The 25,387-nt window shown below is 37.9% G+C and overlaps 1 protein-coding gene across 8 annotated transcripts in view; it reads right to left on the bottom strand.

Annotated features, from left to right (window-relative positions):
* The window catches only part of MACROD2 (mono-ADP ribosylhydrolase 2), a 2,054,393-nt gene that overhangs the window by 1,955,008 nt on the left and 73,998 nt on the right, over positions 1 to 25,387 (bottom strand). For all 8 annotated transcript variants that reach the window (XM_055105084.1, XM_055105083.2, XM_055105081.2 and 5 more), the window contains exon 3: positions 9,196 to 9,303. In XM_055105084.1, coding sequence (XP_054961059.1) covers positions 9,196 to 9,303 — 108 coding nt within the window. The remainder of the gene's footprint in view (positions 1 to 9,195; positions 9,304 to 25,387) is intronic.

The following is a 25,387-nucleotide window of genomic DNA, read 5'->3' as shown; positions in this document are numbered from 1 at the left end:
TGAGAAAAACGGTGGGGGACAGAAAAAATTGCAGGTCAGTGGCAAGAGACTGGTGGACTGGAGACTGGCAAGGCAGGGATATTGAAGCAAGTCTTGTTTGACACACTAAGTTTGCCCTTAATCTTATGGGCCATGGGGAGCAACTAAAGGTGGCTGTACAGAGAAGTAATGTGAGAAAGATAATTTTGTCTGCATCTGGAGAGCAGGTGAGTTTGCAAGTAAAGCATTCAGGAGTGTACTGCTGAATGTCAGGGTGTAGGTAAGAAATAATGTGATTTAAATGAAGGTTATGGCTGTATAGCTAAGGAGAGGAGACTACCAAATGTGTCACTGAAGCTAAAGGAAAATTAACATTCAAGGATGAAGTAGTCAACAGTATTGTATACTACAGAGAGATCCAGGAAAACAAGGACCAAAAAAGGGCCCATTACTTCAAGAAAAAGAGGTTATGGTGACGTTGGTGAGAACGGTTTTAATGAAAACAGTTTAGCAGAAGCCAGATTAGCAGTGTCTTGATATGTCATATGTACAAATTGAGAATTCAAGAAAGTTGTTGAAAGAACAAATACACTTTGATTCTATTTGTCTGCTCTAATCCAGTCACAATAGACTTAAGCTTTTCGAGGTTACTCCAAATCAAACTGCATTCAAACCATAATCATCCAAGAATCATCCCACCATTAAAGAGGGCAGAGTCAGAAGAAGCAACAGCTACAATTATGAGCTAGGAGGGGAAAAATCAGACTTATTTAAGCTGAGGTACTTAGTACAAAGTTAAATAGTTTCATTTCTGCTTCCAGTCTCCCCCTTAAACTTAATCCTTCCCCAGTTTATCCTTCACACTGCAGCCAAAGGGATCTCTCTAACACATATCCTCCCTAAAAATGTTTTCAAAAACTCCCCATCTTCTAAAAAATAAAAAACAATTAAAAAAAAAAAACCCTCAGCCCTCAAAGTGACATACAAAGCACTTCATGATCTGGCCTCTGCCTGTATTTGCTCCAAGCACACTCAGCCACATGTGGTTTCCTAAGTGCAATATACACTCACCTGCTTTTTTGAGTTGTTTGCTTTTCTCTATTTGCCCATGGCACCTTGGACGTGGCTCTAATAAACACTTCATCCTGCTGTACAGCAACTGTTTACTTACTTGTCTTCACCTCCACTGTTCAACCTAGTTCTTAACTGATAATAAGCACTCAATACATTTTCCTGGGGTTTTTTTGTTTATTTTGGGGTTTTTTTTTTTTGTCAAATGAATGTTTCTTACTCCTCTATTTAGGCAGCATTTGAAAATCTGTTTGTTTAACCCTAAAGAGCTAAGAATATGTACCAAAATATTTTCAAGCATCCCCATGAGGTAACTGATTTTAAAGTGTGACTTTTACTCATAGTAAATACTGAATTTTTTTTCTACAAAAATACTGCTTTGTGAGGCAGAATCTGAACATCACGTATAGATAATCTAGTTCTGAAAACACCTCTTTTTTGTACAGACAGTTGTACTTTATTTAAAACCAGAATCAAAACAAAGGCCAGGCAAGGTGGCTCACACCTATAATCCCAGTACTTTGAGAGGTCTAGGTAGTAGGATCGCTTGAAGCTAGGAGTTCAAGACCACCCTAGGAAACATAGCAGGACACTGTCTCTACAGAAAAAAAAAAAAAAGTTTAATTAGCCAGGCATGGTGGCACGTGCTTGTAGTCCTAGCACTTGGGAGGCTGAGGCAGGAAGATGGCCTGAGCTCAGGAGCTCAAGCCTGCATTGAGCTATGATTATGCCACTGTATTCCAGCCTGAGTGACAGAGTGAGATTCCTGTCTTTAAAAAATAAGGTAAAATAGAGTCAAACTGAAAGTACATACAGGTAAGTGTCAATTATATATTAGTAACTAGACAAATCCATATAAAAATATGTGGAATTTTGAAAACTGCTCAGGCAGAAAGCAGCTGCTCTAGCTTGAGCACCAGTGCTTTTCAGCGGAAAACCGGCTCTGAATAATGGAAAATCTGAATGCTTAACACAGAAGATATCCTCCATTTCCTCTACTAACCTGAGTTCTCTCAGAAAAGACAGCAGTAGTATTAAATCCATTCAGTAGCCATACAAAAATAAATACCATAGCTAAACTATACCAAGTACATATTTTGTGCAAGAACTGTGCTACGTATTTTTCACACATTATTTACAACATCTGTCTGATCTTAATTACTAGTATTCCCTATTTATAGATTTCAAAAGTGAGGATTAAAGGGTTGAATAATTTGCCCAATCAAGCTGATGTCAGCAGGGCAGTTTATAATTAGTACTATGAGCATAATACCAAAAAGCTTTTCAAGAGCCTAGAAAAAGATAATTTAGGTTTCCAAAATATGAAAAGTACAAAATCAAAATTAATGTTTACCTAAATATCTACAAAACATGCCATTATATTAACTAATTAACTATCATCCAACTAAGTATGGACTGTTTTAGATGTGGGCTGTAGTATATTTCAGTATATATCAATATGATTTAGGGTGGGGCCTTAAAAAATAAAAATGCCCAAACTTCACAAATATCACTGAGACCCATTACAAAATGGCAAAAGATATGAACTGCTATTTCACCAAAAAGACATACAGGTGGCAAATAAGCATATGGAGAGGTGATTGACATAATTAACCTTTGGGGAAACACAAATTAAAATAATGATGATGCTGATTCAAACAGCAGAGAAAAAAAATTTAAAAATAAAAAATAAATATCAAAAAACATGATTAGCTATTAACACACACCTATTACAACAGCTAAAATAAGAAATAATTATACCACCAAATGCTGGCAAGGATGTAGAAAAACTGAACCTATCACACATTGCTGGTAAGAATGTAAAATGGTACAACTACTATGAAAAACAGTTTAGCAGTTTCTTACAAAACTAAACATGCACTTACATGTAACCTAGTAATCACATTCTTGGATGTCTATCCCAGAGAAACAAAAATGTATGGTCATATAAAAACATGTAAATAAATGTTCATAGAAGCTTTATCGGTAACAGCAAAATACTGAAAAGAATCCAAATGTCCCTCAATGGGTGAATGGTTGAACAAACTCTGGTACATCCATACAATGAACCACTACTCAACAATAAAAAGGAATGAACAATTACTGAATTAATAAATAAATTCATTAATTCATTAATACAATCTGAATGGCCCTCAGGGCATTATATTTAGTGAAAAAAGGCAACCTTAAAAGATTACATGCTGTATGATTCTATTTACATGACTTTATTATTATTATTATTATTTTGATCGACCAATCATTGTATACATTTATGAGGTACAATGTGATGTTCTGATATATGTACACACAATGTGGATGATTAAACCAAGCTAATTAACACATCCATCACCTCACTTATCTATCATTCTTTACGGTGAGACATTTGCGATTTACTTCCTTAGTTATTTTGAAATATATAATACGTTATTATTTATTACAGTCACCCTGCTATGAGATAAATCTCAAAACCTATTCCTCCTGTATATCTAAAACTTTGAAACTTTTGATCAACAACTCCCCATTTCCTTCCTCCAATCCCCCTCCAGCCTCTGGTAACCATATTCTCTACTGTAAGTTCAATTTCTGTGGCAATGAAAGCAAAAACAGACAAATGGGACAGCCTCAAACTAAAAAACTTCTGCCCAGCAAAGGAAACAATTAACAAAGTGAAGAGACAACCCACAAAATGGGAGAAAATATTTGCAAAAAATACATCTGAAAAGGAATTAATAGCCAAAATATATAAAGAACTTAAAGAACTCAACAGCAAGAAAACAAATAACCCCATTAAAAATCAGGCAAAGGATCTGAACAGACATTTCTCAGAAGAAGACACACAAATGACCAACGAGTACATGAAAAAAAATGCTCAGCACCACTAATCATTAGGGAAGCACAAATGGAAACCACAATGAGATATCATTTCACACCTGTTGGAATGGCTTTTGTCATGTTGAAAGCTAACAAGTGTTGGTGAGGATGCAGAGAAAAGAGAACTCCCGCACACTGTTGGGAACGTAAGTTAACAGAGGAAAACACCGTGGAGGTTCCTCAACAAGCTAAAAATAAAACTGCCATATGATCTGTTGATTCTACTTCTAGGTATCCAAAGAAACTGAAAAGTATGTCAAAGGGATATCGGTACTGCCATGTTCACTGCAGCATTATTGATTACGTATTTTTAGAATTATATTCCATTCTAAAAATGATAAAACCTTAGAGATGGAAAACAGGAAGGGAGGCAGATGGGTGGATATAAATACAAAGGTGGCAGCATGAGGGGGTTCTTTTTTTTTTTTTGACACGGAGTCTTGCTCTGTTGCCTAGGCTAGAGTGCAATGGTGCAATCTCGGCTCATTGCAACCTCCACCTCCCGGGTTCAAGCGATTCTCCTGCCTCAGCCTCCAGAGTAGCTGGGATTACAGGCACCCACCACCGTGCCCAGCTAATTTTTGTATTTTCAGTAGAGACGGGGTTTCACCATCTTGGCCAGGCTGGTCTCGAACTCCTGACCTCGTGATCCACCCGCCTTGACCTCCCAAAGTACTGGGATTACAGGTGTGAGCTACCGTGCCCGGCCAGCATGAGGGAGTTCTTTTATGATAATGGAATAGTTCTGTATCTAGATTGTGGTGGTGGGCACATGAATCTATTCATTAAATAAAACTACAAAGAACTACACACACGTATACACACATTCACATGAATGCAAGTTTAAAAATTGTTAAAACTGAATAAAGTCTGTAGTTTAGACAACAGTAATGTAACAATATCAATTTTCGGTTTTTGACATTGGGTAAACATGGACATAAAAATGGCAACACTAATAAGGGGGAAGGAAAAGAAAGGGCAAGGTTGAAAAAGTAACCATTGAATACTATGCTCATTACCTAGGTGACAGGATCAGTCATACCCCAAACTTCAGCATTATGCAATATACCATGTAACAAGTATACAAGCACTCCCTGAAACTAAAATAAATTATTTTTTAAAATCTGCTTTTGATATTGTACTATAGCTATATACAAAGCCACCACTGGGAGAAGTTTACACAGGGTTCATAGGACTCTGTGTTATTTTTGTCTTTTCTACCATTATTTCAAAATAAAAAGTTTAAATAAAAAATGGCCTTGGTTATGATAACCTGAATTTTGAACCCAGGTCTGCCTAACTCTAAACTTGTGCTACTGCCCTGTGTACTATAATGCCTGCAAAATCTGTTTTATTAAAACATACTAAATATGCATAATTTCCTAGAGAGAAGAATATAATACACAAGAAGTCCACCCTGGGTCACATTTAAAGAGGTTAAGGTAGTTCAAAAAACACTTTATTAGAAATAAGTTTAAAATATGAAATCATTTCATTCATAGCAACTAAGACCAGGTGTTCCAATGTACTAATATGGTCATGAGAACTTCAGAAGTCTAATAGGAGGTGACAACTGGGCTGCTTTGGCATAGTGACTAGGGGTACTGTTTTTCACTCCCCCTCTCAGTAGAGGCAGCTCTATAGTTTCCTGCCATGTTGTCTTGTTCACCTGAAAAGTTAACAGCTGTTCCACTCCTTCCACACCAGGCAAACAAACTGCACAGTAGAAAGCTGTAAATAGAGCCATTACAGTGTATATTCACTTGACATCCCTTTTCTATCTACCTGGGATCTTCCTGATGAGACTATCCTTGTGAGATGCAAAACATGGCCAAATTACAATCATCACAACCAGACAGGTGAGCTAAAATTACCAAATCGTTTTGGGAGTAAGCAAAAGTTGCTGCCTGTCTTCATATAAATTCATCATACCCTTATATATTATGCAGCAGCTATGAAAAATTATACATTTAGGCAAGAGCAAGATAATAATATTTAAAAGAACAAAATAGTGATGAGGTAGTTAATGATGTTCTTCTGTTTTGCACCATTTATTTCAATAATTACTCCCAAAATATTTGTATTAATTGATCAGATAAAAAACACCAGAGCCAACTGGTTCACTGTGTCGTTTCCAATGCTGAATGTCCTATTAGTCAGAGATCTACAAATTCAATCATACATATTAAATAATTCAATTTAACAAATACACAGTATTAAATATTTTTAAGAAGGAGATGACATTGCTTGGGGAGTTGACACAAGAAGAGAAAATGGCACTAGTGTGTGGCTTCCATGGGAAGACAGCAAAATCCAACAAAGACCATTATTACTGTATTAAGTGTGTGCTAACATGGCAAATTCAATGTTATCTTAATAACAAGAAGGAGAAAACTTGTGAGAGTGATCTTCAAGTATTTAAAAAGGAAGTAGATATGATCAATTGTACTTCCTCAGGACAGAGCTAAGAGTAATGGCTAGAAATTACAAGAACACACAAGAAGGCTGATAGTGTATTTATATACGTATGTACATACATATAAACATTTTTTAAAAATTTAAAAGATCATATGTGAGTATAAATATGTATCTTTTATGTGTCTATATATATTGATGTATATGCCCTAAATTCTATAAACATATGAGCTTTAACTTTTTTTTTTTTTTTTTTTTAGATGGAGTCTCACTCTGATGCCAGGCTGGAGTGCAGTGGCACGATCTCGACTCACTGCAACCTCTGCCTCCCGGGTTCAAGCAATTCTCCTGCCTCAGCCTCCCGAGCAGCTGGGACTTACAGGCACACGCCACCACGCCTGGCTAATTTTTTAATTTTTGGTAGAGACGGGGTTTCACCATGTTGGCCAGGATGGTCTCAATCTCTTGACCTCATGATCCATCAGCCTTGGCCTCCCAAAGTGCTGGGATTACAGGCATGAGCCAATGCGCCCAGCAGAGCTTTAATTTTTAAAAATTTAAAAGATCATGTGTATACATATACATATGTGTGTATATATAAAAGATCACATGTGTGTATATATATCTTTTGTTTATATGTGTGTATATATATAAAAGATTATATGTGTATATATATCACTCTTATGTATATATACACACACATATATCTTTTATGCATATATACACACATATGATCTTTCAAATGTTTTAAAATTAAAGCTCATATATTTATAGAATTTAGGGCATATACATTAAATTACTAGCTATAGTGATATCTTATTAAAACTACAGGAGAGGACTTCCTGAGACCCTTTCTAAGGGCCTGTCTTCCCCCAAAGGCCCCACGGGACAGAGAAAGCATCTTGATACCCAGGGCCACAAATGAGCAATCCATAGATACTACATATAAGAGAGACCTGTACCCTATGAGGTAACCTGAGGATGAAGGAGTGAGTCTTATTGGGTGGCAATTAAATGACCCAGCCTCCTCTCTCAAGAAGACTTTTACATTTTAGACAGGCAGCAGAAGCAGCAAAGGAGAAAGGAAGTGCAGATGCATCAGAAGAAGAAAAGGAGAAAACTGAGCCTTGATTACAGCAAAGCAGCTGTGGTACAAAGCAACTGACATCCAATCCTTTTTTTTTTTTTTTTGAGACAGGGTCTCAATTCTGTCACCCAGGCTGGAGTGCAGTGGTATGATCTCTGCTCACTGCAACCTCCACCTCCCAGGTTCAAGCAATTCTCCTGCCTCAGCCTCCCGAGTAGCTGGGACTACAGGCACTCGCCATCATACCTGGCTAATTTTTGTATTTTTTTGGTAGAGATGAGATTCACCATGTTGGCCAGGCTGGTCTCAAATTCCTACCTTCAAGTGATCTACCCAATTCGACCTCCCAAAGTGCTGGGCTTACAGGCATGAGCCACCGCACCCAGCTGTAACTGATACCCAATTCTAAGGGAACAACAAGCTGACCGGTATTCTGAACTTTCTGCTAAATTGCCAGAGCTGTACAATATCCTTGAACAATGTTTCAGTTCTCCATTAGACCCTTCTGTTCACCTGCCAATGCACTTTCCTACTATTCTCTGTGAATTTATTATCACCAAAGGAAACCTGGAGATAACACCGAAACTCACCTGAACTCTGTATTCTTGGAAAGAGCCACAGTCAAGAAATTACCCCTACCCTTTTGTGTTCTGGGAAAGTTTACTAGATAAAACTGACAGATGACCACCTTGCAACCAATGACAAGGCCAGAAACAGACTTTCCAAATTCCCATTCTCTGTCTCATACATGTTAGCCAAACTCTTTGTCCCCATTTACCATTCTGGTTGGTCAATGCCCACAAACGACCTGACCAAACTTTAGTCAGGCTCCTCTCCTTCCTGAAAACCCCTGAACTTTGGTCCACCCTGAAGCAACGGAAGGTGAGTAACCCCTCCTTAACAGCCCTTCCCCAGAACCAGCTGACCTCCGGAAAAACATTCCCGATAACACAATATTCTGCCTCCCCCTATTGAAATCATCCTCCTCCTTTTATTGTAATAGTCTATTTAGATAAAGCCTCTCCTTACCTAAGTCCAGATTTGTTTTTAATTGACACTTGCAAACTTCAAACAGCCTAACTTTACAAAACACAAATTAAAATCATTAAATATCCTCTCATTTACAATATTTTTATAGAATCACAGCTGTTATATCTTTTTTGATATATAGCCACATAATAAAATATAACATCTGTAAAATTTTTCCCAATGTTGAAATAGGAAAATTAACTAGACAACTAATTATTAAAAATAATTAAAATATGCTGGTTAAAATTAAGCATTTCATAATGAAAATGAAAACTGGGACCCAAACAACTTAAGTTTTGAAATCACTGAAATAATTTCTTTATATTTTCACTTTTGTCTTACATAGTTCAATCATTGCCTGACAACCTATTCAAAAGAAGAAAAAAGCTTGATGAGCTTGTATTTATGTTGGCCAACTATTAATTCAAGCTACGAAAGTAACAATAATATACTTGCTAAAGTTCTTTCTGAAGAACTTTCTGCAACAATCTGTCACTTCTCCAGTGGTGCAGTATCCTAATCTCAACCTAGCGCCTTTCACTGTAGAGGGTACTGTAGATGCACATTAATTGCAGAACATACAAAAAAATAGATCTCCAATGTTTTTAATCAAGAAGAGAAACAGAATAGACATTTCTCCATCAGAAAGCATTTTTTTCTAAAATACTTACATTCTTATTTATTTAAAAATTTTGAAATAATACTTACATAACAAACACATCACAGGAAAATCAACTACTCACCGGCATTGACTATAGCATCTACCTCTAGCAATGTGATGTCACCTCTATAGAGAGAAACTTTTTCAGTCAAACTTTTCTTCACCTGGGATGTTTCCTGAGTATTTTCTTCTGTAATAGAAAATGGATATATATCAATAATAATATTATTAATTAACTTAATCGAGATAATTTTTTACTCAAGACTACTACAAGACCCAATATGTGTCATGCTCTACTACAAAAAACAAGTGGAAATAAGAGCGTAAGTACAAGGGGTGTGGTTTATTCTCTATTTTGTAATTCTCAAAACAAACACACTATCACATACAAAATGGACATACAATAAAATTTTAGCATGTTACATTGGTCAACAAGAAATTCAATACTTATGGGTAATTTTATTAAAATATCCATTCTAAAATAAAATTATGTACCATTACATTCACAAGGAGGTAAGAAAAAGATGTATTAATCTTTAATCTTAGGTAAGAAGAACTTACCTAAAAGGCATCCTTGATAAGAATATATATATATTTGAGCAAAAAAAAATTAGGTTCAGCTCTTTGCTACTTCTTTTTTTTTTGGAGAGGGAATCTCACTCTATCGCCCAGGCTGGAGTGCTGCAGTGGCGTGATCTCGGCTCACTGCAACCCCTGTCTTCCGGGTTCAATAGATTCTCCTGCCTCAGCCCCGCCCACCTCTCCCCCACCACCCCCCCACCCCCCAACCAAGTAGCTGGAATTACAGGCATGAGCCACCATGCCATGCCCATCTAATTTTTGTATTTTTAGTAGAGACAGGGTTTCACAGTGTTGGCCAGGATGGTCTTGAACTTCTGACCCCAAGTGATCTGCCCACCTCGGCCTCCCAAAGTGCTGGGATTACAGGTATGAGCCACCATGCCTGGCCAGCTCTTTGGTACTTCTAAGTAACAAACTATTACTCCGGATAGGAAATTTCAAGGAGAATATTTGAATTTGTGAAACTGCTCCTTTCTTATCAAATTGTATTTTACCTTTTACTCTAGAGGGCGCTACTAGATTTTAAAAAGAAAGCTCTATCCCAACACACAACAGCCAGCAAGCAGGTATATCTAAAACAAGCCAAAAACGTTACTTTCTGAAATCTGATATTTTTAAAAATGATTTAGAGCAAGACTATAAACTTGAATTTCCATTTATTTTGAACAAAATAGCAATAAGATAAATCTAGTAAAAGCTGTGCAAAATAAATGTTTTAAAATATTTTGAATTGCTATTCATAAAAAGGTTTTTAATATACTTACAGGAAAGCTGATTTATATTTTTGAATTTATATTAAACTCAAACTTTTTAAAGTATGATATGTGTAAATCTTTCATACAAGGAGATACTGTTATTCATTCACTGAGACACTCTCATTTTTAAAAGTATTTATGATATGCATAAATTTTTAATGAGAGGAGACACTGCTATTCACTCACTGAGATACTCTCATGAGCATGCAATCTTGAGACATCTGGGGGATTAGAGGTGATAGGTTATGAGTCACCTAAATTGTCTTTGGACCACAATACACCCTCCCCAAAAAAAAAAGTTTGGCCAAGACTAGAAAATAATCTATGACCATAAAAATGATCCCTTCTCTGTCTATAAAGCATTCCCTTCTTAGTAACCGCTTCTCTCCCGGAAGGTTTTTTTTTTTTTGAGACGGAGTCTCGCTCTGACGCCCAGGCTGGAGTGCAGTGGCGCTATCTTGGCTCACTGCAAGCTCCGCCTCCCGGATTCACACCATTCTCCTGCCTCAGCCTCTCCGAATAGCTGAGACTACAGGCGCCCGCCACCAGGCCCGGCTAGTTTTTTGTATTTTTAGTAGAGACGGGGTTGGTCTCGATCTCCTGACCTCATGATCTGCCCGCCTCGGCCTCCCAAAGTGCTGGGATTACAAGCGTGAGCCACCGCGCCTGGGCCTCTCCCAGAAGTATTCTATCAAAATACTCACTGGTTGTAGTAATAATGACAAGGAGAATAATGTGGGCAACTTGTATGTTAATGACGTAGAGAAAAACTTTAGGAACCTCAAAATATAAAATACTTACACTTGAGTTGACCTCTCAGGGACTCCTACAGTACTATTTATCTCTGCCAGATAGTGGGAAAGAGCAGACTTTCCTACCAGACTGACTCTGTTAAAATCCTAATTCTGCCAGTTAACAGCTGGGTGAGTCTGGATAAGTTATTCTCTCCATGCATCAGTTTGTAAACCACTGTAAGTGAGTTCATTACACTTAGAATGTTTGCCTCATAGTAAGTGATCAACAAACACAATCATTTTTTTTTTTTTTGAGACAGAGTTTCGTTCTTGTTGCCCAGGCTGGGGTGCAATGGCACAGTCTCAGCTCACTGCAACCTCCATCTCCCAGGTTCAAGCGATTCTCATGCCTCAGCCTCCCAAGTAGCTGGGATTACAGGCACCCACCACCATGCCCAGCTATTTTTAGGAGAGAGGGGGTTTCACCATGTTGGCCAGGCTGGTCTTGAACTCCTGACCTCAGGTGATCCACCCACCTCAGCCTCCCAAAGTGCTGGGATTACAAGCGCGAGCCACCACACCTGGCCAAAACTACCTTTTTTTTTCTTTTTTTACAAAGGTGACAAATATTATTTCAGCATCCATATTCAGCATTCATGGACCACAATACTAAGATACTTTTTCAAAATATTTTATTTTAAATAAAATATCATATTTATTACTATTGCTTATCAGTGAAAGAGACTATATTTTGTTTGTGCTGTTATCAAATTGTCAACACCTGACCCAATGACAAGGACTCTGAGCCACAAGTCCTTGAGTTCCACATCCAACTAGTTTCTATTGTGATTAACCAAATTATAAACTCTTGATTCTCCATTAACGATTGTTAAATGACAATAAACATTTGGTGGCTTTGTCAGAAACAAATGGATATTTAGACTATTGTGAACCTAGAAATTATAAAGATTCATCACTGAAGATGTTTCAGAACTCTATCAGGCATTAAATTGACAGACTTATCACAAATGAATGCAGAAAGACCATTTCAACATGGGAAACAGAGTAAATAGATTTTCTAATCATTCTTTAACTGCTTTTAGCTCTAAAAAGTATTATTTCATTTTCTCATGAAGCATTATGTAAGTAACTCACATTTGTAGTGATAGAATTTTTAAACATATGAGACAATAAGTCATGTGTTTCTTTCTCAAAAGCAAAGAAATTATAAAAGAAAGGTATGGGAGGGCCAGGCGCGGTGGCTCATGCCTGTAATCCCAACACTTTGGGAGGCTGAGGCGGGTGGATCATGAGGTCAGGAGATCGAGACCATCCTGGCTAACATGGTGAAACTCCGTCTCTACTAAAAAAAAAAAAAATACAAAAAATTAGCAGGGCATGGTGGCACGCACCTGTAGTCCTAGCTACTTGGGAGGCTGAGGCAGGAGAATCACTGGAACCTGGGAGGTGGAGGTTGCAGTGAGCTGAGATCATGCCACTGCACTCCAGCCTGGGCGACAGATGGAGACTACATCTCAAAAAAAAAAAAAAGAAAGAAAGAAAAAAAGAAAGGTATGGGAAAACATTGAAGTTTAAACCATTTTTATACCACCGTTCAGTTGTTTCAAAAGAAACTCTAATCTGTCATCTGCAAATTTTTAAATGGAATATTTTGAGACTGAAGTGAAGGTTCAAGCAATTCAACGTATTGAATAAATATACTGCTGTGACAATGTTGCTCAAGTAAGTTACTCAAAATGGTCTTTACTCAAGTTATCAGCATTATGAGGGAATGTTTTCATTGTCTCTCATTTTAAAAACTAACATGAGGCTCTTTTTTCCTCAACAGTCAGATTATACTTACAGCCCAATTCCTCACATAGTATGCCAAAAAGATATGTACATACTTAAAGGCTACAGCTTGATAGGACTAATAATTAGCAGTATTTCCTTCAACAGTAAATCAAAACCTAATGGAGTATTTTTGACCACCAACTATTCTTTGCAAATACAACAATATAAATTACCACTTAGAGGCCACCTCTTTTATTTGCATAGCAATGCCTTGCCTTCCTTTTCACACACAGATCTCAATGTATCTTTTTCCATACCCTAGGTTTTCAGTAATAAATAAGACAAAAAGTTGCCAAGTATATCTCCCTCATGGACATTCTCTATGTGCACAAAGCACCAACTCAGCTTGTACATCACTGGTTTTATACAATTGCAAGTTGAAATATCTGTCAGTATAAACACATGACAGTAATTGCTCTTTCATATTGTATACTTCCGATAATGTCAAAGAAAACCAGAACTGGAAGTGATTAAAGCAGTAAAAACAGATTTTATTCAGAAACTATTACAATAAAGGGAAAGAGACCTCAGTATAGAACTAGGATCATTTCCAAATACAGCAATAACAAGCAGGGATTTATAGCCAAGGAGCAGGATGGAGGTGAGTGGATGGGAAATAACTAAGAGGAAATATAGGGGGATTCTGGTTATAGAGCCTTAACAGTATTCTTGCTGAAGGCAAGTCAGGGTGATCACATATTGCCTGGTGGGGGATGAGCAATTTGACCAAGTATCAAGAGTGATCTGATATCAAGGGTAAGAGATTTTCTCTTAACTAACTTAGCAAGATTCTTGCTGAAACTGGGCTATGCAGGTATTGCAAGAATGGGGCCTAGACAAGAAAAAGGCTTAGAGAAACCTGACTAAAGTTTGCTTAAGAAGACAGACTTTGTCAGTCCCTCTTATTGTTCAAGGAAAGAAGAGATTCTCATGAAGTTACCCATACATGAAAAGGTGTGGTGATTTCTTCAGCTTATACCAGGTGGTACAGCTTCAGCTTCCTGGGCTTTGGGAAAAGCATAGTTTTAGTTCTCAGTGATGCCAAGTGAGGAAGGTGGGGAAAAATTAGAAATGTTAGTTTGGAAACCTGTAGTAGGCTATCAGAGGAAACTAGAAGAATTGAGAAAATGCATAAGATGGCAGGATCCAGTCCAGTTTATAGGTTGACAATGGAAAGCTAAAAAAAAAATGAACAGGACTAGAATTTAATAAACCACAAGGGTACACTATAGTTTTCCATTTAAGCATAAATTTTCTCTCCACTCACTTCCTTTTTTAACTCTTGTTTACAAAATAAGTCTGGTCTCATTAGATTTGGCCTGGTTATTTACATAATTGCAGCAAAAATGACCACTTAGGCCTTTTGAGTTTGTTTTACTGGAATTTTTTATGAGGAATCTCAGATTAGATTTTTTTTTTTTTTTTTTTTTTTTTTTTTGAGATGGGGTTTCACTCTGTTGCCCAGGCTGGAGTGCAGTGGCACGATCTCGGCTCACTGCAAGTTCTGCCTCCCAGGTTCATGCCATTCTCCTCCTTCAGCCTCCTGAGTAGCTGGGACTACAGGCGCCTGCCACCACACCCGGCTAATTTTTTGTATTTTTAGTAGAGATGGGGTTTCACCATATTAGCCAGGATGGTCTTGATCTTCTGACCTCGTGATCCACCCACCTCGGCCTCCCAAAGTGCTGGGATTACAGGCGTGAGCCACCATGCCTGGCCTTCATATTAGACTTCTAAAAGCCTCTTGAAGATTAAAAGTCAAGCCAAGTACTACCATATTTTTCCTATAAGAACTATAGATTTGGGTGAATTCCTCTCTTGTGAGGTTCCCAAAATATCCTAAGCTTCCTGGACCTGCCAGGAAGTGACCTTCCTTACCCACCTATAAGGCTGGGAACCCTATAACAGCAGTCCCCAACTTTGGTTCAACGGACCGGTTTTGTGGATGACAATTTTTCCACAGACTGGGGGTAGGGAAGATGCTGGCTCACCTGCTGCTCAACTCTTGCTGTATGGCCCAGTCTGAGACCTAGGGATTGGGAACCCCTGCCCAATAAGCCAGGTACCAGGCCGGTTTTCCCAAGAGGACTTTGTAAGCATTGACTCCATAAAGTCTTTGTGCCTTAAAACTGTCTGGACGTATCTGATTCAATGCATCATTCTCAAATATGACATTCCAGTCAAAGCCTTGGTTATAAACTGATTTTTCCAAGTATGCCCTGTTACAAGGAAGACAGAATCTTATTGAACTTATCCAAATAATTGTATTGCCATTGAGAATAAGAATACTCAGTAAGTGTTTCTGAATTCTGGAGGGATCAGGTTGGAAGAAAATATGTTTCATCTCTTTTTACAAAAGCATAACCTACTAAATTGTCATGAGTTATAGAAAGCATGAGAAAACAGAAAAAAAGTCTCCTTAAATAAGACATTAAAGAATGATAAATATTCCAAAACAATAACCATAAAAATTATCTTATTTATTAGTTTATTCGGCCCCATGTAATTGAATCTTCTGCTTTATCCTGCGTTAGCAGTTTTATGAACCCATCAGCTTCTCTACTAGCTGCAGAAATCCATACTCATTCCAATGGTATGGTCTACAAGTATCTAAGCAATGCCATTAGAAGGCTATACCCCAGAGTACCTGGCATAGTCCTTTCCACAGGTCTCTGAGACAATCAGTTTTGTTGAAAATGAAGCATTCTGGCTTATAAGCTGATTATGGGAGCTTTCAGGAAGAATCAGAGTAAAAGAAAAACTATCTGTGGATAATAAAAGACTTAAAATGTCTGTGGTTAAACATCTGTTCATTATAAAAATGATAAAACTGGTGAGGGAATTTGGTTATTTTTGTGACACACAATATTTAAATATTTAAATAATAGTTGGCATTATGATGATAACAGTATATACCAGAACATATGATGGACAATGAGGGTATTGGCAAATGTCTATGAAATTCACATAATTTCTGGAATGTTTTATTATTAATATTTACCCATACAAATATAACCTAGAAAAGCTTAAGCATCACTTTTTACTTGACAATGTTTCCCACATAATTTAATATATCAAACAAACAAAATTTTTACTAGGTGAAAGAAAAAATCCTTTGACATTTTCCAGGGGACCTATGGGAAATCTCAAGGTCAGTCCAAGATTAATACTTCATTTAGGGCTGGGCACGGTGGCTCACGCCTGTAATCCCAGCACTTTGGGAGGCCAAGGTGGGCGGATCACCTGACGTCAGGAGTTCGAGACCAGCCTGGCCAACATGGTGAACCCCCCGTCTCTACTAAAAATACAAAAATTAGCCAGGCGTGGTGGTAGGCGCCTGTAATCTCAGGTACTCGGGAGGCTGAGGCAGGAGAATTGCTTGAACCTGGGAGGTGGAGGTTGCAGTGAGCCGAGATCGCGCCATTGTACTCCAGCCTGGGGGATAAGAGCGAGACTTCATCTCAAACAAACAAACAAAAAAAGAATTCATTTAGAATTTGATTTTGGAAAACTCAAAAATGTCGAAAGATTTGAATGCTGATTAAACAGGATCATCGATAACTATGAAACAATAGTTAAGTTCTCTTAAAAGGAGATGACATAGAAAACACAAAGCACAATAAATTATTTTGATAAGGCACAGAATTTTTGTTCCCTAGGCAGATTACTTAAAAGGTAAAGAGGCGGCTGGGCACGATGGCTCACGCCTGTAATCCCAGCACTTTGGGAGGCCGAGGCAGGCGGATCACCTGAGTTCGGAAGTTCGAGATCAGCCTGACCAACATGGAGAAACCCCGTCTCTACTAAAAATACAAAATTAGCCAGGCGTGGTGGCACATGTCTGTAATCCCAGCTACTCGGGAGGCTGAGGCAGGAGAATCGCTTGAACCCAGGAGGCAGAGGTTGCAGTGAGCCGAGATCGCACCATTGCACTCTAGCCTGGGAAACAGGAGTGAAACTCCGTCTCAAAAAAGAAAAAAAAAAAAAAGAAAGAAAAGAAAAACCTTTCACAGTCTCTTACTAAGAACAGACCAATATTCCAAGAAAACTTTGTTGCTTTAACAGAAATAAAATCAAGTTCTAGTTTTATATTAGCACACTGTTGGGCTGATGTTATTTAAAAAAAAAACTTTATATAGAAATCAATTTAATCATAGCCAGCTTGAAAACATAAAGAATTCCTTTTCTGCAAACCTACAGCTTTCCATATCCATTCAGATTTCGTCCTACATTCTTCCTCTTTCTCATTCTGGAATAACCAGTAATCTTATTTTAAGACAAAATTACACTCTTTTTCCCTTATCAACAGTAAAAAAAGTCCTTCATTCCTCACATACTTTGCATACAGAGTTGTTTCTCCTCACACTTATTATTTTTAGTAGTTTAACTTACATGTATTAAATGTAATTCTAACGACCAATACACTTTTACAAAGAAAACTTAAGGAGACAGCTGTAAACTGTGTCACATACTAGCATTCTATAGCAAACTAGCAGGTTTTATGAGTATATCATCTTACAATTCCTAGAGATATTTGTTTCTTTATAGTGTAATCTTTCAGAAGAACATTTTATTAACAGGCCCAATTATATCTAGTTCCTTTATGCCATATGAAAATAAAAAGCCAAAGTATATAAACTCAAACTTAAGTTTAGTATTAGTATTTCAGTCATTTATATTTCTTAGAAATTATGTAGATTTTAATGAATACCTATTAATGTAATGTAATGTAAGTCTAAGGTTGCAAATTACTAAAAAGATTTTAAAAACAATTTCCAGGCAGACATACTATAACATTAAACAAAGCTAGCCAACATCTCAAGTTATTTCCCTGTTAACGATTTCTACAACATATGCATATATTAGGAAAGTATTATAAAAGCAAAAACCTAAAAAAGTTAAACACATGGATTTTTGTTTTACTGCTATGCTTGATATACAAGAAGTCATGGCTATAAAGCAATTCAATGTTAGTGCATGTTTACTTGTACAGTGGTTCTTAGGTGAAATTTATAATTTTTATAATCTTAAATACCTAGTAGACATAAGTTTATCTGATCAGCAAACCTAAGTAGAATAAAAACATGCCCACATTATACTTAACGCTGACAAGTCATTAAGACAAACCCATTTTTATTAAACCAATAATATTAATCTTATTTATTGAAGACTTAGCAAAGTTATATGTACTTCTTTGGGGGTTGGAAGGTGAGGGGGCAAGGTCTCGCTCTGTCACCCAAGCTGGAGTGCAGTGGTGAAATCTCAGCTCACTGCAACCTCCAACTCCTGGGCTCAAGCGTTCCTCCCACCTCAGCTTCCTGAGTAGCTGGGACTACAGACATGCACTACCAAGCCAGGCTAATTTTTGTATTTTTTATGTGTGTGTGTTTGGGGTTTTTTTTTGGTAGAGATGGGTTTCACCATGTTGCCCAGACTGATTTTGAACTCCTGAGTTCAAGTGATCCTCCCGCCTTGGCCTCCCAAAGTGCTGGGATTACAGGTGTGATCTACCACATCCAGCCCGTATGAACTTTAAAACACATTTGGGTTAGTTTCCACATTTCTGGGAGTTTTTGGAATATTTAACTTATATAAGAGTTCATTAATCTCTAAGATAATTTGAATAGTGCTTCCTTATGAGATTTTATGAATTATGTTGGTAATACTATCCTTAGGTAGAAAAATATCACATATATATAACATACATACATAAACATATACAAACAAATATGCAGATAGCCGCAAACAGATCTTACAGCTTTTATTCTAAAATTTTAGCAATTAATCAAGTAAACAAAGTAATATAGTTTTATCTTTGGTCTACATTTTTGTCAAAATTGTATTTTTGATAAATGGAACAAATTAGGTTACCTGTTCTATATGAGAGTTAATGTTTTTTAATAATATTTATAGAGAAGATTTTTAAGATTTTTCCATGTAATCTTATGGAGGCTGTGGACCAAATTTTAGGCAGTAACTGAGGTGACATCGAACAGCTTTAAGGATGTCTCCAAAGCCCATCTGACTGGATAAAATATTCAGTGTTTCCAATTAGTGTTTTTTCCTTTATAGCCTCAGGTGGTTGCTTTTGGGGATCCTTGAGACCCTTGAAAACCTTCAACGAGGGACAGTGTGCTTAAAGTTCAAGTGCCTATAGGGAGCTGAGAAGCTGAAGTAGGGAAGAAAAAGTCTGGCAGATATGGACAGAAGGATGATGAAAGAGGTAAGGCTTTGAAGGGAAACATCAAAAGATTCAAGAGAATTAAAGGGGAAATCAAAGATGGCAAGGGGAGAAGGAGGAGCAGAAGCAATGGGAAGGGAGAGGTCTTAGAGGAGCCACTTTGGAAAGATCTTAAGTTTCCTAGAGAAGCCAGTGAAGTTCTAAATTATCCTTGTCAAATAATAAGTAAACAGATTTAGAGGAGCACATACTAGTAGTCCCTCCTATCCACAGGGAATATGTTCCAAGACCCCTCGTGGATGCCTGAAACCGCAGATAGTATTAAACTCGGCTGTTGTCAGTCAGAACACATTTCTATTAATGTCTCACACTCACAAATTTAATGTCTTTTCCACGGTAACTAAGCATTTGTCATTCATAGTGGCTGTAATTTTGCAGATTGAGATGCGACAGCAAAGCTAGCACAAATTTTTTTCCTTTTTCACAATTTCACGCATAGAAAATTTGTTCTTATAGTAAATCTCAACATACGATTTTTTTTGAGTACAGAACTTTCGCCTTTTTACTTAAAAGAAGCACTTCATGGCTTCTCTTTGGCATATCTAAATTGCCACCATCACTACTCTTGTGCTTTGGGGCCATTATTTTGTAAAATAAAGGTGACTTGAACACCGGCAGTGCAATACACAGACAGTGAATGTGATAACTGAGATGACTACAAAGTGACTTAATGGCTGTACAGCATCTACAATTTGGATACACTGAAAAAGGATGATTCACTTCCCAGGAAGGATGGAGTAGATAGCACAAGAGTTCATAAAGCTACTCAGAATGGCACAAAATTTAAAGCTTACAAATTATTTATTTCTGGAATTTTCTACCTAATATTTTCAGACCACAGTTGACCACTGGTAATTGAAACTGCGGAAAGCAAAACTAAGGATCAGGGGAGACTACTGTAGTCAGCAGAGCCTTGAGAAGAGGGTTTCAGTCAACTAATAAGTTCTCATGGGAGAAGCATGTTCAAACAGAACAGGGAGACCTCACAGAGTGCCAGGAGAAACCATTTCCATCTCAGGATTCTGGATGTGAATCCCCACTTGGAACCAAAAGCCATGAAGAAAGACTACCAGCCCAGTAGTACCTTTCAAAAAAAACATAGGTCTCTAACCCAACTTCAACCAGTAAACTCAGAATCTTAAGTATGAATATCTGTTCCTACCATGCTTCAGTGAACTGTCATGTAGGGCAATGGTTTAGGAGTCAGACTCATCAACAGATCCCAGATCAATCAGTCAGGAGTGAAGACAAAGGCTTCAAAGGTATACAACTGGGTCCTGGATGAGAGATCCAGGAATCCAATAATAAATCTAATCCTACCCGTATCACAGGACCATTAACTGTTAAGGAACTAGAGCTGGACAGCAGTTAAAGCAATAAAAACATTATTCAGGGACTATTACAATAGGGGAAAAGAGACGTCAGTATCGAACTGAGCTCAGTTTCAAATACAGCAGGAACAAGTGGGAATTTATAGCCAAGGGGCAGGATGGGGTCAATGGATGGAAAATCACTAAGAGGAAACACTAGGGGTAAGATGGGATTCTTGCTGAAGGTAGGCCAGTATGATCATATGTTGCCTGGGGGATGGTGGGGGATCAGGAATTTGATCAGATACCGAAATGTTAGATATTTGGGATAGGAGATTCTCTCTAAACTGACTTAGCAAGATTCTTGCTCAAACTGGACAACGAAGGTCTGACAAGGACAGGGTCTAGACAAGAAAAGGGCTTGTCCAGAGGGACCTAACTAAAGTTTGGTGAAAGAGACAGTCTTTGTCAATATCATATGCTATTCAAAAAGTCATATTTGGGGAAAAAGTATGTCCCTTCTACTTCCTCCTCTGAGGGTAATATTTATTAAGTTTGCACTGGTTTTATAATTGTTTATAATGATTACATTTATAATTGTTTATAATACATGTCAGAGAAAATGTGAAAAACTTTCGATATGAGCTCACTCCAAGAAATTAGTGGGTGTCCTGTATAGCTTACCTATCACGGTGATCTCTATCTTTCACTGTCTTTGAGCTATTTTAAAACTCTGTAAGCTGCAGAAAATGGATAATAATGTGAATTATTGTCCATATAAATGCACATGAATTATATTCCCTGGAATACAACTGAATATTATCTTGAGGACAATTTACATTTATTTTCATTTATTTTACATTACTTGTAAATTCATTTCAGTATTCTTTATTGCCTATATATGTATGGTTCTTTAAATTCTCCTTTCAACCAAAGTTAAATGTGTTGATAAGTGCTCATTTTGTATTTGCGTGAATCATAATTTCATTTTTTTTTTTTTTTGAGATGGAGTCTCACTCTGTCACCAGACTGGAGTGTGATGGCATGATCTTGGCTCACTGCCACCTCCACCTCCTGGGTTCAAGCGATTCTCCTGCCTCAGCCTCCCAAGTAGCTGGGATTACAGGCATGCGCCACCATGCCTGGCTAATCTTTGTATTTTTAGTAGAGATGGGGTTTCACCATGTTAGTCATGCTGGTCTCGAACTCTTGACCTCAGGTGATCCACCTGCCTTGGCCTCTCAAAGTTCTAGGATTACAGGCGTGAACCACTATGCCCAGCCGTGTAATCTCATCTTTATAAAAAACATTTCCCTCTCATAGACATTTTTTAGTTCTAATGCATGTTCTTAATATTTGTATAGCATTTACCATGATCTATATGCTTTTTTTTTTTTTCTAGACGGAGTCTCGCTCTGTCGCCCAGGCGGGAGTGCAGTGATGCGATCTCAGCTCACTGCAAGCTCTGCCTCCTGGGTGCACGCCATTATCCTGCCTCAGCCTCCCGAGTAGATGGGACTATAGGCGTCCGCCACCACGCCCAGCTAATTTTTTGTATTTTTAGTAGAGACAGGGTTTCACAGTGTTAGCCAGGATGGTCTCGATCTCCTGACCTCGTGATCCGCCCACCTCGGCTCCCAAAGTGCTGGGAATACAGGTGTGAGCCACTGCGCCTGGCCAATCTACATGCTCTTCTAATGCTTACAAATATTAACTCCTATAATTCTCATAACAAACATACGTATATAGTACATATTACTACTATTCCCTCAATAAGTAAAATGAAGCTGAGGCATACAGAAATGAAGTGGTTTGACCAAGTACACATAGCTGGTAAGAAGGCTGGGATTTGAACCCAGGCAGCCCATGATCTTAATCAATCAACATGCTCCGCAGGTAAGAAGGCTGGGATTTGAACCCAGGCAGCCCATGATCTTAATCAATATGCTATGCAGGCTCTCATATACCATTTTTATTTCAAAGAGTCCATCTGTGAATGAACTGTCTAAGTCCTATCTCTTCCTTTAGTGGCAAAATGCAGCAATTTCATCCCTGTCCCACCACACCCCATACACACACACACACCAAGAAAAAGCATTACTTGCCTTTGCCCTAGAGGAAGAAAACATAACTGGTTTTCCAGAGTAGTTATGATACTTGAAAACAATACAAAGGTGTCAGTAGTTTCTGCTACTATTTGACAAAATTTCATAACATACAACACACCAAGTACTAGAAAATAACATAAAATCCAATTTGCAGATATTAATCATGTATCTTCTATTTATGTTTTCTTCTTTGCTTGTTTATACAAAATCATCAAACTCAGAGATTCATATCCCAATACATATACTACTTTGTTTACACTGAAATTCTGTTTAGTATTTATATTTATGACCTTATTCTGATTTTTTAAAATTGTTTTGTAGAGACAAAGTTTCACTAAGTTGCCCAGGCTGGTCTTGAACTCCTGGCCTCAAGCAATCCTTCCGCCTTGGCCTCCGAAAGTGCTGGGATTACAGGTGTAAGCCACCACGCCTGGCCTATGACCTTATTCTGAGTTCTGGCATTATGTTACTATTTCACCTCTAATTTAGGCATCAATAAGCCACATTATAGATTGATTCATTTTATGAGGTAGAGATATCATGTAATCCTGTTGTAACAAGAAAAGCAAATTTAACAAAAGATATAATTCACTAACGATATGAGGCAGACGAGGAGAAACAAACTCTGTTAACTCAATTTTAATCAAGATGAAATGGTCGGGCCCAGCACGGTGGCTCACACCTGTAATCCCAGCACTTTGGGAGGCCGAGGTAGGTGGATCACGAGGTCAGGAAACGGAGACCATCCTGGCTAACATGGTGAAACCCTGTCTCTACTAAAAATACAAAAAAATTAGCCGGGCGTGGTGGTAGGTGCCTGTAGTCCCAGCAACTGGGGAGGCTGAGGCAGGAGAATGGCATGCACCCGGGAGGCGGAGCTTGCAGTGAGCTGAGATCGCGCCACTGCACTCTGGCCTGGACGACAGAGCAAGACTCCGTCTCAAAAAAAAAAAACACAAGATGAAATGGCCAATACTGTATTTCAAAAGCATAACTTTTAAGATTATAATTCCATTTGAGGATATAACAGAATTTTCATTAAAATCATAAGTATATTTTACATTTCAAACTTCTTAAATATCGTTTTAAAATTGTTTCATCACTTTCCCTATGGGACTGTCAAACTCCCTGAAGATCATCTGATAAACAGCTAAGGGATCATCACTAGGTACTGAGCAATATAAAGGATGTTGTTTTAAGCTACTATGTTTTGGAAGGGTTTTTTTGCCCAGCAAAAGCTAACTGTAGGAGGAAGCTTTGAAGATTTAGCCAGATTTGATGATCTCTGGAAGACCATCAGTAGGTCCTGATGATCCCTTAGCCGTCACACTTAAAAGAATAAGATGCTGGGAGATATTCACACAAAATGCCTGGGAATACTCCAAATTCTTATTTTCCCCCATATTGAAATCCCTGTATTTTGGCACCCATAGACAGGATTCAGAGAAGCCACCAAGGGTACCAGTAAGTTGTCTAATGATATCAGAAGGGGCGTGCTGTCAGTGAACCTCCTCCCTTTTGAGGATGCCTGAAAAGTGAGTTTAGTCTTAATCCAGCCATGTGGATACAGATTTAAATCAACACTCCCGCTCCCCAAAAGAAAAACCAAATAATTAGTAGTATACCATGCCAAGAAAACCCCACAAATATCTATAGAAATTAATGTAAAAATGAAATTATAATAAATGTATTATCAAGATGATCAGAAAAATAATTTTCGGTTCAGTAAGAGGTTTTACGGATATACCATCAGGGAACTAGAGAAATCCCAGGGGTCAAGCTGTTTCTGAGATCATTTCTTGAAACCAGCCAGTCAATCTCCACACCTCCATCTCCTATCTGATCATTGTTCTAGATTACACACACACACACACAAACCCCTCTATACTCCAGCATATCCATTTATTCTCAAATATATAGTTCAGTTCTCTTAGGTATTATAGATGTTATACTAGAAGATTCTCTCTCGTAGGCTAATTAATAGTAGCTAGTGTGCTGGAGGTTTACAACGTCATTTTTGGGCTACATCTTCAAAGCTTCCTCCTAAGCTTTTGCTGTGCAAAAATCCCTTCCAAAACTTAGTGGCTTAAAACAACACCCTTTATATTGCTCATTAGCTTGTGGTTAACCAGGCAGTTCTACAGTCAGCTGGTGGGGTGACTAAGGCTAGATGGTTCTAAATGGCCCCACTCACATCTGGCTGGCAGTAGTCAGGCTGGTATAGGGGCCTCAGCTGGGACGGTCTGTCTCTGCTTCACGTGGCTTCTCATTCTCCAATATACTAGCCAGGGCTTTGCGTGATAAGCGAGCACAGACACCAACGTGCAAGCAATCTTTAAGCCTCTGGTTGGGTCATGTTTGCTGCAGTCCCATTGGTCAAAGTAAATCACATGGAAAAGCCCAAAGTCATTGGAAGAGCAGTAAATAGGAGCATAGACACAGGGAAGTGACATTCTTTGGGGATCTTTTTGGCCCCATTTACTAAGCACATTCTGAGTTCCTGAATTTTCTGCATACTAGATCCCACTATTTGTTTTGATTGCAGTTTTGCTTGATGTGCAAATATTTATTTGGGACATATTTTTATCTGATGGAAACTTGGTTCATACTGGCTGTTTTTTTAATGCCATTTCAGTAACTATTTTTGATTTCTAACACATTTCTCTACTGCAGAAATCTAATATCCAAAT

Source organism: Pan paniscus, chromosome 21 (assembly GCF_029289425.2).
Source record: "Pan paniscus chromosome 21, NHGRI_mPanPan1-v2.0_pri, whole genome shotgun sequence".
NCBI classification, from domain to species: Eukaryota; Metazoa; Chordata; class Mammalia; order Primates; family Hominidae; genus Pan; species Pan paniscus.
The sequence above is the reverse complement of the archived record's forward strand: the minus strand, read 5'-3'. Positions and strand labels throughout refer to the sequence as shown.